General features: G+C 39.5%; 1 protein-coding gene across 2 annotated transcripts in view; it reads right to left on the reverse strand.

Annotated features, from left to right (window-relative positions):
- The window catches only part of TUT4 (terminal uridylyl transferase 4), an 83,432-nt gene that overhangs the window by 30,897 nt on the left and 34,530 nt on the right, over positions 1 to 18,005 (reverse strand). For both annotated transcript variants that reach the window (XM_075067613.1, XM_075067614.1), the window contains exons 8-15: positions 17,640 to 17,709; positions 13,755 to 13,881; positions 10,732 to 10,851; positions 10,084 to 10,302; positions 9,778 to 9,952; positions 6,311 to 7,062; positions 2,962 to 3,112; positions 643 to 729 (exon numbers count right to left, since the gene is read on the reverse strand). In XM_075067613.1, coding sequence (XP_074923714.1) covers positions 643 to 729; positions 2,962 to 3,112; positions 6,311 to 7,062; positions 9,778 to 9,952; positions 10,084 to 10,302; positions 10,732 to 10,851; positions 13,755 to 13,881; positions 17,640 to 17,709 — 1,701 coding nt within the window. The remainder of the gene's footprint in view (positions 1 to 642; positions 730 to 2,961; positions 3,113 to 6,310; positions 7,063 to 9,777; positions 9,953 to 10,083; positions 10,303 to 10,731; positions 10,852 to 13,754; positions 13,882 to 17,639; positions 17,710 to 18,005) is intronic.

Consider the following 18,005-nt stretch of genomic DNA (forward strand, 5'->3'; position numbering starts at 1 on the left):
TAATTCTGGAAGAAAGAATGGTCTTCTGGATAAGACAATAGACTGGAACTCAAGCAACCTGGTTCAACTCCTGATTGTGCTACAGACTTTGTGTGTGACCTTAGACAAGTCACTTAGTTTTCCTGTGCCTTGGTTTCCACAATATATATATATAAAGAGAGAGAGAGAGAGAATAATTTTTCCTACTTCATGGAAGTGATGCGAAGATAAATTCATTAGGATTTCAGAGGCAGTCAAATACTATATTGATAGGGTCCATATAAATACATGGGCCACAATGCTAAACTTTATGTAGCTGGCTATAGCCCAATAACACTCTTTCCCTCCCGTGGCATGCTTCCTGTGCTTGGGGTCAGCAAGAGTTTGGGTATGTCAACCTACATCATGCAGGCTTTCCCCCATGATGTGGAGATGCACCAGTTGCCAACACCACTGTGGCAGCACAAAAGGGCCAGAGTAGGGTTAGGGATTGAGTTTATATGTCTACAGGAACCTTTATATACACACTCAAAAGGAAGATGTCACCATTTTAAAATAGACAATGGAACAAAGAAAGACAATTCTATATTAATGGGCTGAACAACTGGAATGAAGGGAGAAATTTTAACAACAAATGATAAGTGGTTACCTATTATTACATACCGTTGTACTCTTTTCTAATAAATCTTTCCAAACTTGCCAGAATTTGTTCTCTGTTTTGTTGCTCAGAGAAAGGAGGTGATAATTCATCTGAGAAAAAAAAAAGTTAGACTCTGATGTACCATTCCACTATATTTTTGGCCCTAAACATCTGACTTTATGAATTAAATATTTATTCTCTTTGAATATCGATTTTTTTTTTTAAGTATGACATTTTCTATGGTAGTTAGTACTGATTGCATTTTATTTTGGGATGTGATCCTGCTGTCATTAATCAGGCAAAACACTTGGAAGCCAATAAGCGCTTTGCCTGAGTAAGAGCTGTAGAATCCAGCTAATACTGAGGGCTGATCTACACTAACAGTGTTGCAGCTGCACCTGTGCGACTGTGCCGCTGTGCTTAGTGAAGATGCTACCTATGCCGATGGAAAAGCTGTCCCATTAGCGTAGGTACTCTGACTCCCCAAGAGGCAGTAGCTACATCGACAGGAGAAGCCCTCCTGTTGACATAGCGCTGTCTATACCAGCGGTTAGGTCAGTATAACTGCATCACTTAGGGGTGCAGATTTTCTACATCCCTGAGCAACGTAGTTATACCAATGTAACTTGGTAGTGTAGACCAAGCCTGGGGCCACACTGCTTACCACACCAAATCTCTATTACTCCTGGAGGGATTCTGCATCAAAATATTAAAAATTCTTCCCCCCAAAATTTTGAAATGTGAAAAATTGTGCAAATTTTATTTGTCAAAATAATGCCATATACATCATACCAGTTTCCATTGTTTTGGTAAGTTACGTAAACTACAATATAGAAAAAAGTCCCAGTAACGATTCAGCATTTCCTAAACACATGAAAGTTAAGTTACAAACACTTGGTAACTAATACCCTGAATTCCAGTTATAATCCTGGATTTTCATTTAAATTACATTACAGAACATCAAACAGCAATAAAAAAAAAAAAAAAGTAGAATGTCTTTTTAAATTGCTCAGACTTTCACACATGAAAGACATACAGTTTTGCTAATCATTGTCCTGGACCTGGCTGGGTACTTTGGGAAGTGCTTGGTTCTGACTGTCCTGACATTTTATTGACTTCTTGGTAAATGTTTTATTTGCCCTCAAAGTCTTTTTTTTTTTTAATGGGTAGGTAAAATAAATCCTGAGCTGTAATCTAACCCCACTGTGCCACTTTGGCACAGGAAAAAAGTGAGAAAGCACATAGATTTTCCTAGCTGATTCCCTTACTGTCATTTATAAGGCTTTACAGCACTCTGGTAATGTAGGGGCCTTAAAACTTTTACATGTTTTATGCTCCTGGAGGAACTTACTGAGAATGGGAACCGTTAACTAACAATAGGAACATTAACAATGTTACTACACAGGCAGGCTGCCACATTTCTGCCTCAGGTAATGAGATCAATTAACCATCAGCAGCAACTTTGACAAAATGTGGTGGGGGAGGGGGGACTTGGAGAATTCACAAAAGCTATTTTCTTTAATTTAAAAACAAACAATTTCAGTAATATGATACTAATATTTAATTAAGTGGTTTTTTTGATTCTCAAGAAATTACAGACATGTTAGTAGGCAGGCAGCGTGCTACATTTCTGCCTCAGAGAATGACATCAATTAACTAGCAGGCAGGCTGCTACATTTCTGTTTCAGGTACAGAGCCTTCCTTGTTCGTAATAAAAAGACCTAACCCACCTCCATGCCTGTTGAGTCGCAGTAGCAAGCGATAGGGACATAGTCTCTCTCGTTTGTTGGCCAGCCCCACTCCATGACAGTGATCAATGTCTCCCCCACAGGCACACATGTCCAGCCTTCCTCCCCCCGCAGTGACTTGCCTCTCTGAGGCTGCTTCAGGCATGCTGGAACAGATGCACTGCCTGGGCTCCTGGGGAAGAGGTACGTGTCCCCCTGCATATTTCTTTTTCATTTTACAGAAATATGTAGACCATCTGAATTCTGCGCTCCCACAGATGTACAGAATTCTGTTAGGAGCACTTTATGCACATTGGCTGCCTGTTCTCTCCAAAACCAATCATAACTAAAGATGAAAGTTCTTGCTTAAACTCATTTTGGGGCCAAATTCTTTGCCAGTATAACTCTACTGACTTTAAACTATATGACAAAACAATATGGGCCAAATTCTGTTTTAGCTACATTGTTGTAACTTCCTCCCACTAAAGTCAATGAAGTAAGCACCACATTAAAGGGAACAGAATTCAGCTCTTTGTCTTTAATTTTTAGAAATTACAAATTACAGCCCGTGAAATGAAAAGTCCTACACTAGTCCAACAGTAATACTGTACTTACCAAAGCATCTCTTACACACTATATCAAGTATGTCCCGAAATCTGTTTGTCATTGGTGGTAGTGGTTTTAGATCAATTTTCTTAAAATCCTCTGGGCAGTCATTTTTGGAATGGCCATCACGTTTGCAGATGCTGCATACTATAGTTGGAGGCTATTAGAAGAAATAAAATAAACAAATTTTAAAATATTTTAATAAATGCATACTACTTCCATAGGACTGTGGTGAGCAATAACAGCGTTTATCTACAGAACAACAAAAGAGCACCTCTCGACAAATCACCTTTAGCCCCTGCAGTCACTACAGAGCTCAGGAATTCTGCCAAAGGATAAAGGGAAAGGAGAGGTCAGAAGAAGAGGTAATCACTCTCTTACTGAAATCAAGAGCTTTGCATGAGGAGGAAGGGAACTAGCCTTCCCACTCCAAAATTGTACTTGCCACCAGGTATAACACAATAAACCTCCTAGATAGTGACCCACTGGCTGATCTGTTAAGGATGATAAAAATGTAATGTTACAAGCCGTGTCATGTAGTATTTCTGTAGGTAAAGTTCCCACTGACATCAATGGGAGGTTTGCCTGTGTAAGGACTACAGGATCGGCTATATAGGTTTAAAATGTCATATTAATAAATAAAGAAAAACATTTGATTCAATTTCTAATCAATTTTTTACAAAGAAGAGTTGAAAGTAGTTTCAAATACTACACTTGTCTCTGAGACCCACCTTAGCAGTTTTTGTGTTTACTATCACGTTACTTTTTACAGTGTTTTTCTCTTTCCTATTACTATATGAAAGACCCACACAAACAACATGGTCAACACATGGCTTGTACACTACTGGGATAAATTGACCTAAGTTACGTTACTCCAGCTACATGAATAACATAGCTGGAGTTGACATAGTTTAAGTAAACTTACCGCAGTGTCTGCACTGCGTCGACAGGAAACACTCTCCGGTCGACTTACTTTACTCTTCTCAGGGAGCTGGAGTACCGGAGTCGACCGAGAGCGCTCTGCCGTCAATTTAGCGGGTCTTCACTAGATCCGCTAAATCGACACCTACTGAATCAATTGCAGCAGCATGGCTCTCCCCAGTAGTGAAGACAAGCCCTAAGTGATTGACGGACTACGCTGGAAAACAGAACTGACTACATAAAGTTCAGCAAACAAACTGAAAAAACAAATACATTTATCTTTGCTAATCTCTTTCAGTTACTGGTACACTAACCCTAGGATTACCTATTTTGATTTACAAAGTGGGGGAGAGTTCTCATCCAGAGATCCTGGCATCCTTGACAATATTTAAACGTACAAAAGAACATAACTCCTCTACCAATTACTACAGCTCCATCAATTCCACCTAACTGCTGTCCAACAGAGCTTAGGGGGAAAAAAACCTTCTGCCCTATAATTCTCTCCTGACTCTAAAAGTCAAGGAGAACCGACAAGATTTTTTGGCAGAAATGTGTTTATTAACAGCGTCCCTTTAATAAATTGGACTTTTACAAAAAAAGTCTGAAACAAATCAAAATATTTTAATAATCAAAATGAGGAAATATATATTTATATTACAAACCATCATTCACAACAGTTCTAGGCCCTTAGGAACTCCACTTTCATAACATGCTATATTATCATCTCTATTGCCACGTTATCCGACACTCTGAAATAGTCTAGAGAACAGTCTTAAAGTGTTATGAAAAGATGGAAGTAGATAAAAATCAATGTTAAAAACAAAATGTAAATATATTTTTATTTAACTTAAATAAAATGAATTTTTAAAAATTTAAATAGGATTTTTAATTTACATTAGATACAGGTTTATTTTTTAGGAAAAAACCTATTTAAAATTAAATTTGAAATGAACAACCTATGTCAAGGCCTAAACTTATCACAATTGATTACAATAATCTAAATTGAATACCGGTACGGTTCCTACCAAGTTGTAAAAAAGTCAAAACACAAATGCATGGAAGTTACTGGCTAAGCGTCTGGAATCAGAGAGTTTGCTGAAATGCTACACTAGTTTCTGATAGCAATAGCCTCTTCTACAGGTACAAAGAGAATATTTTCCTCATTTCAGTTTATTCAACCAATTCAGTTCGATGAGTAGTTCATTCAAAGTTAAGAAAGCAATGAAGTTAAAAAGCAGGAAAGCTTGTTTTCCTCTTCCACATAACGAATAAAAAGTAAGTATAAGAGTCACAAATTCTAAAATATTAAAACCATGGTGACTAGAAACAATTGTTCAATTTACTAACTATATTAATAAAGACACTGTAGAAATTGCAGTACTCCTATAAAGTCTGCCAGAATTAAAGCAGCACATATCCTGAACTCCCATTTAATTCCTTCAGTGGCAGTCAAAAGAAAGGAGATGTAATCAAGCTGGAGTCACTGATTATTTTTTGATAAGGCCTTTTTGATTCTCAACACTTTTGGCTGGGTGAAAACTGAGTGATGTCAATTTGCTCTAAAACATCTAATATTCAGGAAGATGCCTGCATACTTCTTATCACAGCACAGGCAAGTCTTTTCTCTGAGTTACTTTTTTAAAAACTGAAAATCTGGAGTTTTCCACAATGAAATGGATCAGTTGTTTTTACCTAGGGAAGGAGAATGCAAGGAAAGCCAACCTTCCAGTCCCTGGGGATAGTTATAGCCAGGGTGATAGCTATATATTAGTAAATAACTTGCATTTAGTTAGGGTCAAATTAGGTTATGTTTGCACAATATTTTGAAAACTGGAAAATGATATAAAACTGCTATAAGTAAGTTTTATTCAACATAATAATTTGCCTTCTTACAAATGAACAAAAATAAAAAACAAACAAAAAAAATATCAGGGGCCAAAAAAGATGGGCTATCCAGTTCCTTCTTTCTCTTCTATGGTGAGCAACTGCACTGCACTTCCCAACTATAGAAAAGTAATGAAAGTTAGAAAATAGCCTATACATCTCTAATCTGACAGTGAGGAACATGACATTAGATAACCAAGATAATTATACATCTCTTTGTACCATAGGAAAATGGGTAATGGTGCTGGTAAAGCTATGTTGTAACTCCTCTCAAACCATGGTGATACCCTGACATGTTAAATTATTTCAGCCCTGTAACAATACATTCACCTATGCTGAGGAAGCAAGTATTTGAAACAGGGAGAGAAGTAATTCAGGACAGAGAGTGGAACAGCAACTAAACAATTCTCCCACCTGGCAGTCTAACAGTTTGGAAGCAGGAATACAGTTCTAACAGGTAGTGAAAGGAGATACCTTGCATCCAAGTGTATGTTTTATTGATGTTGGAGTGAAATAACCCCCACCATTTACACATCTTTAAAATGCATCTTACCTTTCCAGAAGTCAAAATAAATTTATCAAACACATAATGCATTTCTTCTCTGGAGAGTTTATCTTCATCTTTAAGGTTACAAACATCTACCATTGCTTTGCAGTTGTGCGAGGTAGCAGATGTGCTAGTGCACTTATTCTTCTGTGAACACTCCACTACTGAACTCTGTCCACTTTCAACATCAACAAATTCATTAACAGAATTTGGGTCATGGAACCAACGTTCACTGCAATTACAATGGTGGCTTAGCTTGTCTTTAGTTAGACAAATTTCTGAAAGCTCTAGATCATCTTCCTCTTTGAGTGATTTTTGCTTTAATTCACAGCATTCTTTAGAAATAAGAGATACTGTTTCCTCTCTGTCTTCATCATAATTGGAATCCAATGCATTTGTCTTATTTAGTAACAAACTGTCTGTGTTCTCAGAAATACATTTCTTGGATGTAAATTCTATTTCATTACATTCAAGTTCATATTCTTGTATACTACATCCATTTCCTGCACTCTGTTTCTCTAAAAAGTTTTCTCCCTGTGGAAGGCAACAGTTGGCTACAGGTTCTCCAGATTTTGCAGATTTCTTGCTGCTAATTTTTTCCTTTTCTTTTTTCTTGGTATCTGATTTGGATTTAATCCCATCTTTAGTTTGTGGACATGCAAAATATTTATATGCTGTCCTGAATCGCTCTAGGATGTACTCAAACACCATCTGGCTATTTAGGCTTCGTGCAACATTCCTCTTTAGTGCAAAAGGATCTAGAAAAAGACAATTCAAGTAGTAATTTACTACTATACATCAAGTAATACTTGCACAATAATGTATTTCAAATACATAAGTTATTAGTAATTTGTATTTCAAATTACAGAATCCTATAATATAGTCCAGAACTATATTTATTATGCGATACATCCTCTTCTTCATTGCATCCTGGTACCAGACTGTTTTCATCACAAGGCTGAAGGATATAATGGAATAAATAGCTCATAGACATATATCGTTCTTAAGTACCATTTAAGGATCTGGATCCCAAAAATGTCTTCAGATTTTTCTGTATAATCACCATATATTTACTGTAATGTCTGATTTAATTAATAAAAAATTGTCTACCATTTCTGCTTTGTTCAAAAAATCCCATATTATGGCTGATTCCTAAACTTGAAAGTAAAATAAATATCCAGACATTACAATCAATCTTTGGGTAATCCTGCCCAGTATTTTCTCCTCCTTTGATTTTTTTTATTGATTTAATCTGATAAATAATTTATTTAAAAGTGAAGCAAGTCAGGAAACTGATTATGTAAAATGATCTCATAGAGTTTCATATTGAGTCTCTCTTTGTAACTTCCAAATAAAATTTGTGATTTACAAGTCCAAAGAGGACCTTCATAATTGCAATTACTTACAATTCCACCTCAGATCTTAAATATCAAGGTGGGTTGCTTCTTCCTCTTACATCAACTCCTGTACTAAAAATTCATCACACGGATTTAGCTGAAAACATTGTTAAAAGGATATAATCCCTCCCTCTTAGAAAAACCACTATTTGATCATTATCTTGACACATTTTCTTTTTTTCCCTCATGGTTCAGATACTCTCTCTCTCTATTAGGTCCCCTACTCTCATCTCTGGGTATGTCTACACTGCAATAAAAGACATGCTGTACCGAGTCTCAAAGCGAGGTCAGTTCCTCGGACTTACACACTCACTCTTATGGACTAAAAATAGCAATGTAGATGTTCCAGCTCTGGTTGGAGCCCGAGCTTTGAGAGGCAGTGCTGCAGGTTTTTCTTTGCAGTGCAGACATACATACCCTTAGGGACTTCAGTTTCCAGGATGATGACTAGGTTGGATTCTCATGTCCAAAACTCAAAGTCTATTCCCACAGACTTAAGTTCCCCTCCCTAACATTTCTTTGATCATGTCCAATACAGATATCCATCTTACCAAAACTTCCTTCACCAAGTATCAGAGGGGTAGCCTTGTTAGTCTGGATCTGTAAAAGCAGCAGAGTCCTGTGGCACCTTATAGACTAACAGATGTACTGGAGCATGAGCTTTTGTGGGTGAATACCCACTTACATGCATCCGATGAAGTGGGTATTCACCCATGAAAGCTCATGCCCCAATACGTCCATTAGTCTATAAGGTGTCACAGGACTCTTTGCTGCTCCTTCACCAAGGTCATTAACAAACCTCCTTCTAACAATGTGATAGGACATTTTTCAAATCCTATTTCACTTTGTGTCCTCCCTTTGACATATTTCATTACTGTTCTCTCTACATTCCCTGGCAGTGTTCTCTTCCTGTTCTCCTACCTCACTGATTCCTCCTCAGCATCTCTTTGCTGCCTCTTTATTTTCCTCTTTTCTGTTGGCATTCTGTAAGATTCTCTACTTGGCCCATTCCTTTTCCCTCTATGTGCTTTATGAGACCTCAGGCACTACCATTTCTAAGCTGATAACTAACCAATCTACCTCCTACTTTCAACCTCCACCCCTTTAGTTCAGTCTCTCATATCTAGCCATTTCTCCTACAACTCCTCCTGGATGTCTCACCATCTCAATCTCCTATAAAAACTGTATTTTCATTCCTAACCTTTTTCCACTTCCTCACTTTTCTATCACCACTGACAATCCAGAGTCCCGGTACATTACTTTCTGATCTTTCCTAACAAATACTATTTAATTTTTAAAAAAAATAATAAATAATTAAATAAAATATTAATGTTTTCCAAATGGAAACGGATAAAATTTAGGCAAAGAAAGGGAATTGTTCTTTCTCCCATCATCACATACCATATTAGGTATCAGCACCAAATATACTCTGCCTCAAGGCTCTCAAATATATTACCTATGGTCAGACATCTAGTTTTTAAATATATATTCCAGGACATACTCATCATCCACCTATGCAGACAGTCAGCTTCCCAGTGTGGGAATATGGCCCATGGGAGCTTTTACTCCACTGAGCTGGTTCTATTCGCTCTGATCAATGCTCTCCTCTCTGCCCTGTCCATATGTCAGAAGCAGAGGAAATAAACTGATGATCAGAGGCAACTAAAAGACCCAATGGTATGGGATATTGCACAGGTAACGTTCCCACACCCCCAGAACAAATGGGAAGGAAGAATGGGTGGAGAAAAGTACAGAGAATGGGGAATGAAATAGATGGAGATGGTTTAAGGAGAAAAGGAACAGTATTACAGAAACGGAACAGAAGAGAAAAGGCTGGGGGGAAATGGTACTCCGTATTTCAGGCGTCACTGTACTTATACTGCAGTGCTGGGTAGATGACATGTCCTCAAGTAGCCTGATTAACTTTTGTATATTTGCCAGCTAAACTTCTACTTTCCTCTCTATTTGCATCTAATGCAATTTCTTGTCCAAGTACTAGAAATAAATGTTAGGTAAGTAAAATCCAAAGAAGAAAGCATAATGTCTGTAGACCTGGTAGAAAGAACATTACCGTACCTTCAATGGCTATTCGCCTTTTAGGCCAGTTTTTGTTCTCTCTGGTTAAGAGTTCTTGTACCCGTACGCTGATGACATATTCCTCCAAAGCAAATTCCAGTGTGTAAAACTTCAACAGTTCTAACCACAGTTGCCCCAGGGATATTTGGTGGGGTTTTTCAAATGCTAAGGGAGACTGAAACGAACATGAATGTTCAGTAGCAATAAGAAATGAAAATTCCAGGTTTTTTCTAAGTTTTTTTTAAATAAAAAGTTTAATGATCAGACAGCAGATGTGGTCTCCATTCAGATAAAACAATGACTCACTTTGCCATGTTTCTCCTTCGCATTACTTTGGTTGTCCATTTCTGAGCTTGTTGACTTCTTACTACCTTTTTGCTGTTCAGCTTTAGCTTTGTCTTCTGCACCACTTGAATTTTTCCCCGCTCCATTATTCGTTGGCTTGTATTCCCATCTTACAAACTTCTCCTCTTCTATACCTCTCAGTGTGTAGTCATCTGCCCTCTTTAAATCGAAGCCTTCAATCTAAATACAATTAAAGAATTTTTGAGAACAAGATTGTATGTCACATACCATACTTGGACCAAAACATAGAAATGGCAATTTCAGGGCCCCAAAAAGATAATTTCACCAACACTGCTAATGTTAGTTATGCATGGTAAGAAAAGAGTAATCACATCTCAGTGTGTCAACTGAGTTAAAAAATAAATTCCTTCCCCCTGACCCAAAGCACAGAATCGCACAATTGTCCAGGTATATTACGAGAATCTTTCACTTTCCTCAGAAGCAACAGGCACAAGTCAACCACACAAAGAAAAATGTGCCAGGTGCTTTATTTAAACTATTCAATCTAGTATGACACATCTTATGATCTGTAAAATACCTATGTAGCACTGCCCGTTAAAAATATCGTGAGAGTAGGATTATTATATTGTCATAAAAAAAAAAACTTACCCAAGTGCCTAAATAGGATGGTAAAATGGGTGGTTTTCTTTGTTGAAGAAAAAATATCACCATTAAGGCAAAAGAATATGAGGGAATCCCACCTTCTGCCTGGCAGTCAATATGGCACAACTACAAAAAGATAAGACAGCTGTAGTTTTCTGGTAAGATTTTAGCATTTTATTTATATAATACATTATACAAATGAGCCATTAAAAAAGTTCAAAAGGAATATGGAGTATATGCTAAAGCTGACTAGAAAGTCTTTCATCTCAAAATCTAAGGAAATGATGAACGTTTATACAGATGTCTTCTATGTTATCTACTTCTCACTCACAATTCATTCAGAACACAGCACCTCACCTACTTTTTTCCACACCTTGCGACTCCCATGTTACAGCATTATTCAGAAAGTTACAGCAGATACACATTGGGCAGAGGATAAAATGTAATCTGTAATCATTTGTAAAGTTCAACTTTATTAATTATTATTATTACACTCATTGATTCTATCATAACTATGCAGTTGTGGCTCACATTTATGCTTCTGCCAGGGATTTATGGTTTTGGTTAGAGAACCTGCTATTGTGCAATGGTCAGGTACAGAGGGCTTCTTCATATCTGGCTCTATGCTGGTAGAATGCTTTTCCAAGTGAGCTCAAGAGGTTTTTCACTATTTTTAGGCAGACTTCAAACAGTTCTCTTTTCTAGTTTGTAATGTAATGTCTTTGTGTATTGTATGGCACTAATCGGTTTATGAAACCTTCTTCACAAAAATATCAATATTAATAATACTATATAATGGAATGCACTTTTCAATAAAGTCAAGTATCATTTAGTAGTTAACCCAAACCTGAATTATAAAAGGATTTGACATCTCAAGTATACTTAATAGGGCTGTTACAGCTCAATTCTTATACTCAGCAATGGTATCTCTAGTTGACCCAGTGGAAGATGGAGGCAAAAATGTGTACAATTGTTTTGCTGGCAGCCTGACATGAGCTCATTATTTAAAACTGCCTTGATTTTGATGAGTGGTGGGTTTGGCAAATTATGCTTACTCTCTTGGGATGAATGCTGGGAAGGAGTTCCCAGTCCTAGAATGAGGATCTGGAAAGCCCTGCACCTGTTGAAACTGTACTGCAGGTGATAAGACGTCTAATGTTTGCTAGTTGGTCTGCTTCATAATGTTATGGAAGGCAGAATAGAGCCAATGAAATAGTGGCAATTTTAGAAGTGTGTATAACACAAATGAAGAGTGAGATCCTCACCCCCTCTCTGGCCCCTTTACATCAGATAAAAGGGCCAGAGCAGTGTAAGAGGGCATGTCAGATGGAGGCTGGTCCTTGTGGCTGAAATAGGTCCAGCTCCCCTGTGCCACAGCAAGTGCTCCTAGCTGAGCACATTAAGGAGGAAGGAGCTGCACCTAGGCTATAAATGATTAGAGGTTGCTTCATTACAGGAGGACTGGCTGTGATAATAGAACCAACTGAGAGAGAGGCGGGAAGCAGAAGCAGCAGGACTACCATAGTCCCCTGGGATGTGGGGCAAGGAGAGCCCAAGATGTGAAGGGTGAGCTGAGAAACAGTTTGTTTAAGTTTGGATAATAAAACTGCTAAAAGGAAATTGTGGGTGTGGCAATGTCTCTTTGCAAGCAGGGAAGAAGTCATGTCTTGCACAGGGTCCTATAACCCCCAGTTCTGACTAGGGGAGAATTCCCTTGCACAGGCACTGTGGACAACAGCCATTCAACAACCTCCCTGCAAGCCCTGGAGTAGGGGGCAGGACAAGGATGGGGATGGGAGTAGGGCTGCAACAGTGCAGAGATTCTGGACAGTACCGCAGCCAACAGGGCAGCCTTGGACGGCATCCATAACTGTGACCGGCCCCATCCAGCCCCAGACTAGCCCAGGGAGTACAAAAGTGGCTTAAGGGTACCTTAGCTCGCCCCTCCCTCTGGGCTATGAGAGTTCAATACTGGCACAGCACAAAATCTTACCCAGTAGATCTTTGGACAAGTTCCACTGGAAAACTCTTCATGAGTTACTAGTGTACTACAACCCAGAGTCTGGGAAGATTTGATGACTTTTACATGTTAGACCTTTTCAGGAATCTAGCTAGGAATTTTAGCAACACAAGTTCCTTAAACTTAGTTGCACCACTGGGAGACTGCAAGTGATTTAATATAAAACATCTCTCCACAGATGTAAAAAAGGCAGCCTCTAGACACAAAGTGGACAAGTTCTGCATTACATGCCACTGCATACACTTCAAATCACAATACAGAACAGAAAAGAGAATTCAGAGTCGTTGAGTTAAAAAAAAACACAAAACATCTATTGTAACCATGCACAAAACTATGCACATGGAGTTGCAATCTACTTCCAGATTCTGATATTAATAAATCACTCCAGAGTCAGTCACTGAAACTCACAAAGGTTTATAACCCAATTATATACAGCTAAGTGTGTGCTACTTCTTGTATTTCAGAATCCAGTTGAAAACTACCCTCCTTAAGCTTACTGTAGCCTACTTCATGGACTTTGTCTTTGTATTCCCTCTACTCATCTTGCACCTATCTACTCCCTCTTTTCCTTCAACATAATCTTGTCCCTGTTGATCAATGAGTGCCTCCTTCTCTGCAGCTCTGCCTGTCAGCTCTCCATCTCAGCCTCAAATAAGGTTCTGCCTTAAGTCTCAGAAGAAAATATTTTTCACCCTTCCCATACCTCTTCATTCCTCTCTCCCTATCCAAACATTTTTTTCTGTAACTGTGGGATATAAATGCTGAAGCATTTGCAGACACAGTTTACAGGAGAGATGGATACTACACTTGACTATAATACATTTTGATTTAGTGGAAAAAGAAAAATTTCATAAGAAACTTTGATACTACTGTATTATAAATTACATGCTGGTGTCTGCGTCACAGGAAGTTTATTCCCATAACACATTCATTGCTGTATTATACTTTATGTGCAATCCTCAAGGGGAGAACAGACACGTTTAAGCGGTCTTTATTTGTATTAACTTACTCTAGCCCAGTAGCGGAAAGCCAACACCAAGGGAGCAAGGACAGGTTCCAGTTTGCCAAGTGCAGCCAGCAAATCAGTTGTAAGACAGGCCACATCATTTCTAGCACTCACTTTACAAGTTAAACCACTGTCATTAAGAGAGAAATAAGAAACCAGTTTAAGTTCATAATTTTAACTCCAAGTAAGCAAAGTTTGACAGATTGCCACTCCTAGCATATTGAAAGCAAATAGCAGAACACCTCTCATGAATGAAAGTGACCATTTTAGCAAGCAACATGATACCTATCAAACTGAGGCCAGGTCTACACTGCGACTTTAAATCGGTTTAATGGCCGATATACCGATTTAACGCTGTATCCGTTCACATGACGTCGTCATTAATATCGAGTTAAACGGCTCCTTAAATCGATTTCGGAACTCCTCCCAAACGAGAGGAGTAGCGCTAAATTCGATAGTGATAACTCGGATTAGGGTTCATGTGGACGGAAATCGACGTTATTGGCCTCCGGGCGGCATCCCAGAGTGCAGCACTGACCGCTCTGGACAGCAATCTGAACTCGGATGCAGCGGGCAGGTAAACAGGAAAAGCCCCGCGAACTTTTGAATTACATTTCCTGCTTGTCCAGCATGGAGCTCTGATCAGCACGGCTGGCGATGCAGTTTGAAATCGAAAAAGAGCTCCAGCATAGACCGTACGGGAGATACTAGGTCTGATCGCTGTATGGGGAGACAAATCTGTTGTATCCAGCTCCGTTACAGAACACGAAATGCCAAAGCGTTTGAATAAAAAACTCCAGGATACACAGCGCTGCGTGACAAGCGTAACGGGAAGCCAGAGACTCAAATGGACGCTCATGAAGGGAGGGAGGGGGTACTGAGGACTCCAGCTATCCCACAGTCCACAGCAGTCTCTGAAAATTATTTGCATTCTTGGCTGAGCTCCCAATGTCTGTAGGTTCAAACACAGTGTCTGGCGTGGTTCAGGGAACAGCTCCTCAGTTTATTTCCCCCCACCACCACGTGAAAAAAAAAAAGGAAAAGATTGCTGTGCTATGGCGTTTGCTCAATGCACTCCGCGAAAAAGGCGCCAAAGGGTTGTCTGCTGCCTTCACAAAGGGAGGGGTGAGGCTGTACCCAGCACCACCCGGGGCAGTGTTTTCTGCCCCATCAGGCACTGTGCTCTCAACACGGAAGTGGGAACTATGGGATAGCTGAGGAACAGCTACCCACAGTGCACCGCTCCTGAAATCGATGGTAGCTTTGGACCATGGACGCAAACAATCGATTTCGGGATCCCACTGTGGACGCGCTAAACCGATTTTATTAGATCTGTTTTGTAATATCGGTTTAAGCTAATTCGAAATAATCGTGCAGTGTAGACGTACCCTGAGTTCGATTTTCATTACTGCAGGAGTTGGATTTGGAACTCACAAAAATCCCTTCCAGCTATAACAATGAAAATTGTCATTGATAATTTTTTTCCTATGCTCAACTCTGCCCCTGATTAACTGTGTAACCTTATGCAAGTCACTTAAACTTCCAGTGTGTGTTGCCATATATGCAACATGGAGATTAATATCTTATCCCCTCTTCCTATTTCCTTTCCCATCGTTCACTTGACATTAAATAATATTGGGTACAGGGTGGACATTTGACTGATATGGGTTAGTATTCATTACCCTTGTGGAGGAAATGAATCTGTAGGAGCGGGAGGAGTGCCAAACCAAAGGAAACTTGGAAAAGCTAGTATTTTAAATATAAAATACACCTCTACTTCGATATAACGTGACCCGATATAACACAAATTCGGATATAATGCAGTAAAGCAGTGCTCCGGGGGGGAGGGAGGGGGGCGGGGCTGCGCACTCTGGTGGATCAAATGAAGTTCGATATAACGCAGTTTCACCTATAACGTGGTAAGATTTTTTGGCTCCCGAGGACAGCATTATATCGAGGTAGAGATGTATGCAGTAAACTAGACCCTTATCTTTGAAGCGCACTTTTTTGGTTTTTCTTTGTATTATCTTGATTCATCTTCTCTCCCAGATAATATAGTGACTCCTCGCTTAAGGTTGTAGTTATGTTCCTGAAAAATGCAACTTTAAGCAAAACGATGTTAAGCGAATCCAATTTCCCCATAAGAATTAATGTAAATGGAGGGGTTAGGTTCCAGGGAAATTTTTTTCACCAGACAAAAAACTATATATTATATAGATACAAAAGCAGCAAAGAGTCCTGTGGCACCTTATAGACTAACAGACGTATTGGAGCATGAGCTTTGCTGCTTTTACAGATCCATACTAACACAGCTACCCCTCTGATACTATATAGATATACACACAGCATACGTTTTAAACAAACAATTTAATACTGTTCACAGCTTTGATGATTGTGAAGTTGGTTGAGGTGGTGAAGTTAGAAGGTGGAAGAGGGTTAACATGTTGTTAATGTCATCTCTCACACAAGGCAGCAAGAACAGGAGGGAGGGGAGACAGCACAGCAGATAGAGACAGACACACACCTTGTGTGTGGGAGAGACAGAGAGACGCACACTGCCCCTTTAAGTAAGCTGACCCACTCTTAAGTGCCCTGTCTTTTTAAGTGGATCAAGAAGTTGAGACAGCAGCTGCTGCCCCAAGCTCTCTATGTCTCTCTCTGTCTGTGTCCCCTTCTTGCTCTATACGGAGAAGGGGTAAGCGGGGTGCAGGAGCAGGGGGGAGGGGGATACCCTGACATTAACCCCCTCTTCTTCCCCCCTGCACAGTAAGCAGGAGTCTCTGGGAGCAGCTCCAAGGCAGAGGGCAGGAGCAGCACATGCTAGTGGGGGGAGGGATAGCTGAACTGCCTGCAATTGATAGCCTGCTGGGTGGCTACAGCACAGGAAATTTAGGGGAGTGGGGAGCTGATGGGGGGCTCCCAGTCCACCCTGGTTACAAGCCCCCACCAGCTAGCTGCAAAGGGCTGCTCTTCCTGCAAAAAGTGGTCAAAGCAGGCAGCTGCCAAAAGACATTAGAAGGGAGCATTGCACAACTTTAAACAAGCATGTTCCCTAATTGATCAGCAACGCAACACCGAAACAACGTCAACTGGGACGACTTTAAGTGAGGAGTTACTATACTACTATTTTTTTTTTTTTTTTTTACACCAGAAAGGTAAAAGGGTCTTGACTTTTTCAGATTAAACACAAAAACCAGAGCCAATCCACTCATTTAAGATCTATGCTATGTGTTTATTTTTTAATGTAACAGCTGGGATGTACCAGCTAAATCTTCTCTCAAGAAACTTCATTCTGCCTCCCTAAATAATTATTATTAACATTCTGTTGATCCTTATAATGTGTTAGCAACATCCATACACATAGGAAGCAATAGTTCCTGCCCCAAAGAGTAGCCAGGGGCTCTCCTGGTTTCAACCCAATACCTCCTATCCTAAACTGTCATATAGTGGTCCTGTACACCATTAAACAGCAGCTAAATTTCATTCATGTGGCTGCATTTCAGTGGTTGATGAAGTTATCTCCACATCTCCCCTTTTCAGCCTCCCATGTGAGTAGTGAGACTTAAATTTGTGAAATGCTTTGAGATCCTTGGATTAAATGGTTGGTATAAATTTTAAGCATCCCCCGGCAATGACTTTCCCTTTTCCTTATTTAACTCCATCCAGAAGGAACATGACCAGACTCTCCCAACTGGTGTTGTCGGTGAATATGGGCTAGTCCAAGTGAGAGGATGAAGCCAACCTCTCTTTCTGGGCTTTCCACTGTTAGTATGAATATTACACTGACGTTTATTGCTGGGAGTGCAAGCAACCAGCTGCCAGGAGGTATGAATAAGCAGAATAAACGTTGATATATTGTTAAGAATCCTTTTGAACTTTTAAACAAACCTTTTAACATCTTTGCAAAAGACAACAGGAACTTTGGCATGGAAATCTGACTCCACATCTGAGTAAAAAGCTAAACAAGGAAGAGAAGAAAAAAAATGTTAGATTTAAAAGTCTTACATAGCTCTCCCTAATTGTTTCTTTTAGCTGCTAGATTCAAATTAAGTACATTTAAGTTGCAGGTGCCATATGTCTAAATATTTTCTGATCACTTTGGATTCTCACCACAACTACAGTACATTCAGTAAGGAGGAAAGGTTACAGTAACTATGGTTCTTCGAAATGTATTGTTCACACGGACTACGCTCTTGGTGCACATGCTCCTCAAGCATCATATTCTTTTGTGCCCAGCAATGTCCACTGGGGATG

The sequence above is a fragment of the Chelonoidis abingdonii genome, chromosome 7 (genome assembly GCF_003597395.2).
Source record: "Chelonoidis abingdonii isolate Lonesome George chromosome 7, CheloAbing_2.0, whole genome shotgun sequence".
NCBI classification, from domain to species: domain Eukaryota; kingdom Metazoa; phylum Chordata; order Testudines; family Testudinidae; genus Chelonoidis; species Chelonoidis abingdonii.